The following is a 3,782-nucleotide window of genomic DNA, read 5'->3' as shown; positions in this document are numbered from 1 at the left end:
CAGAACTCGCTAACGGTATGTCGTATGGCTACCAAATTTTCAGAGGATGGTGTACTAGTTAAAATTTATCATATCTACAATTTTTTTGTCATTATGACGTAATATGACGTCATTATGACGTCATTAATGGGATTTTATTGGCCAAAAACCGTCTAGATAGGCTATTCCCTGAAAACTAAATGGTATTCAACATAACTTTACCAAAAGTGTTTATGACAGAATATTAGTGTACTAAGTCTTATGTTGCCCATAGCAACACCGGTGACGTCATAAAATGACGTCATACATATTTAAGATATCCGCCATCTTGGATCATCAATGTTGAATTTTCAAAAATAGTTTTTTTTCGTGATAAAGCCTAAAATACATTGTAAACATACCAAAGACCTTCATTTAAACCTTTTTTGGAAAAAGAAATGGAAGTATTGATGAAATTTTAAGGAAAATAACTTGTATATACCTCTTCTAATGATATGGTCCGCCATCTTGGATTTTGGCCAATGACGTCATTAAATTAGCATAAATTATGCATGTTTAATGATAAAATTAACATAAATTCATATGGGATGTTATTAATATTAGAAACCATGAGTAACTTGACATAAAACCCATAAAATTCTATTCTTGAAACAAAAATTACTAAATTTAGCAAAAAATGCCTGTCAGAAACCCGTTGCCATGGCAACACAAAAAATTATTATCTTATTCCAATGATAGAAAATTGTTGCCAACAATATTTTAGGAAAAGTCACCAAGTTTGGTAATTTTAGCCCTAGCCATTCAGACGCTATGTGACATCAAAGTTGGCGCGGGCACTTTTAGCCCCCCCCCGGTCTAGATAGGGTTAAAACAAAGACCACGGCTAACAGATAGAAAATTAGATCAGGGGATCACGTTTTTCTGTCTATTAAGAATTTTGTACCGCACATTTCCTGACGTCTTTCAGTAAGTTAATATTCACGCGCAAATTTTTCACGCGCGCGAATTTTTTTTTTACGTGCACAAAACCCCATCTCGAATATTGTGGTTTAAATACGATCATAAACTGGTGATTCTGTTGCCCTGAGTACCTGGGTACCCCTATACCCCCACAAGAGGCGTGCGCGTGATGAAGAGGAAAGGAAAGGGGATTCGAGTCAAATATCGGGACAGTTATTACAGTGGAAGGGGCCACATTATCGTTGTGTACACAGTTGACTTTTTTTCTTTTATATCTGCACAAGAGTCGGTTACCACTTATAACGGAGGACAGCTGACCACTTTTGTATACTGCTTGAAAACTATCACCAGTTTGCAGCTCAAGAATGACGAAATCGCCTCACGGCTCTCCCCTGGAAGTCTTTAGCAGCAGTCTGAGAAGTTATCTGCCAATAGACTGAATGACACTGACTAATTTCTGACTACTTGTGAGACATAACATTTCCTCACCCGCATACTCAACGGAAAATCCTGCGCCGCCTACTGATCCGTCGGAGACGAAGACAAGGAACATGGTCCTCCCACTGGCCACGACCGGCGACGGAATTGTGCTGCCGCAGAATTTGCCGAGGGAGTCTGAGATGGAGTCGGCGCCGTCACGCACCTGCAGGTAGTCGTAAACACACCCAGGCTGTTCCTCTACGTCCAAACTTGTAAACCTGCATGAGGTTAACGTTCAACATCAGCATATAACATAGCAAAAGGCTTGCAATAATTATCGTGAAATTAACATATGATAGATAAAAAATGTCAACCATACTGTCAATCGTTCAAAACAGTTGCAAAATGACCAAAAACATTCCGTAAGTCTCAAGAAAAATATTGGAAAACGATACCAATGTCATGGAATGCCAAAATCAAACGAAAAAGATAAACATGTAAAGAAATGAAGACTAGAGTATTTGCCATACATTACACTGTGTCATTTGTTTAACCTTCAAAACCACGTAGATTTCAAAATGAAAGCAACTTTTTTGCCAAACTGTTTTTTATTCGCACGCCTGCATCAGTTTTGGGGTTCCCAGAGGTCATTCATATAATCAAATCAACATGGCCTCAATAGAATAAATGAACAATCAGTAATGTTACTACTTTCTGCTAGTTTGTGACTTTATAAGGGCGATTGTCTCCATATGTATATGTCATTGGTTATCTCAGACTGGGTTGATTGCTTCACTTAGTTTAACATGATAGGTTAAACAGACTGGATAAGGTTTACATATAACCACCAAATAGAGCACGTACATGTACCTTTAATTTAAAACTGTCACATGTTATAAACAGCACTAAAAAGGCCATGAGACTAACTTCAAAGGACTAAGCCTAACGGACTTACCTGATGGTGGCCCGCCTTCCCCTGCTGACTGTTATCGTCCAGGAACACCGGAGGTTGGGTTGGTACATGCCCGGGTATCCAGGGGAGGTGATTGTACCGGAGTCTCCGCTCAGTATGGCAGGCTGGCAGCCGGAGTACTGAGCTGAGGTAAATAGAAGGTGAAAACACAGTCATGGTTACATACAGCTAGCATATATGCCGACATGCCACAGCAAGAAGAAGTGAAATTGGAATAAGCTTGGGTCCGAACACATGAGAACATTGTCAGTGAACAATGCTGTAGGGTTTTACTGAAATGAAAATCCTGTCATGATTATCAAGAAAGTTTGTTAATCATGGGCCATGATTAGACGAGGGCCTTGCCTAATCATGTACCCGGCGTACGCCAGGGTACCGCGATTAACAAGGAGTTCGCCCCAGAGTATGCGACCAAGCCTGCAAAGCCGCGCTATGCTTGCTGGGAGCTGGCGGCGTAGGATGACCTGACGGCCCGCCCCATTCAAACCGCACCCAGGTACGTATATGTGTGTTTGACTTGGATTTTGATGATTCATAGTTACTATTATACCGTATTTATATTTGGTATTTTAATCTGATTAGACACTTGCTTAAACGAAAGTTATGGCTCGACTGGAACTTCACGGAATGTTTTCAGAAAATCATGAATCGTCGAGCTCGAGGTGAACTTAGGTACATGTATGGGGAGGGGGGCGAGTGATGCAAACTTACTCGATAACATTTGTGTGCCGTCTGTTATGCTGGGTCTGTTATAAAATATAAAGTCCTAGGGTCAGATTTCATGGCCGGACCTACACGTCCCGGGTTTGGGAGAGACCTGCGTATTAAATTTTTATCTGAGGTCAAATAGTATATATATATACGTCCCTACTCGTGTGTCATCTTTCAGCCGCCAGCTTTTTCGGTGAATTATAGACCGGCTAGAAGAACAAAACGAATACATCTGATGCAGCAGTATAACGTTAGATATGCTATAGCCGCAGGTGCTCCATGAGCGGCCGGAGGCGTCCATAATTTGGTCCTATATATATGTGTGTGTGTGTGGGGGGGGGGGGGGTGGCTGGGGGCGTGCGTGTTTTTGTGTGACTGACAACATATAGTTAATGCAATGCTCTCACCATTTTCTTACAATATATAATTATATATACATATATATTCTTTTGCAGGGCCATAAAGAAATACCACTTAGCCATGGAAAGCATTGAACACATGAAGCTGTGTGCAGAAAGCAGACCTTGGAGAAAGGGAGGATGGAAGTAGTAGTAATTGAACACTTGCTTCAAAAAGATTTCTGCAAAAGGCTTGCTCTCAGGGCAAGTGAGAACATGGGAAAAGCGAGACTTTCTGAAAAAGTTCTTCCAGACACTCCCCCGGTAGCAGCGGTCTTCAGAAATATAATGGTACAGCCAGATACAGGCTGGCCAGTTAATTGATACTGTCTTACCCCCAT

The 3,782-nt window shown here is 41.0% G+C and overlaps 1 protein-coding gene across 1 annotated transcript in view; it reads right to left on the bottom strand.

Annotated features, from left to right (window-relative positions):
* The window catches only part of LOC109472774 (fucolectin-like), a 3,837-nt gene extending 1,387 nt beyond the window's left edge, over positions 1 to 2,450 (bottom strand). Inside the window, exons 1-2 of the mRNA XM_019772629.1 lie at positions 2,315 to 2,450; positions 1,429 to 1,637 (exon numbers count right to left, since the gene is read on the bottom strand). Coding sequence (XP_019628188.1) covers positions 1,429 to 1,637; positions 2,315 to 2,382 — 277 coding nt within the window. The 5' untranslated portion in view covers positions 2,383 to 2,450. The remainder of the gene's footprint in view (positions 1 to 1,428; positions 1,638 to 2,314) is intronic.
* Positions 2,451 to 3,782: the final 1,332 nt, after the last annotated feature.

Source organism: Branchiostoma belcheri, unplaced genomic scaffold, assembly GCF_001625305.1.
Source record: "Branchiostoma belcheri isolate BF01 breed outbred unplaced genomic scaffold, Haploidv18h27 scaffold281, whole genome shotgun sequence".
NCBI classification, from domain to species: Eukaryota; Metazoa; Chordata; class Leptocardii; order Amphioxiformes; family Branchiostomatidae; genus Branchiostoma; species Branchiostoma belcheri.
The sequence above is the reverse complement of the archived record's forward strand: the minus strand, read 5'-3'. Positions and strand labels throughout refer to the sequence as shown.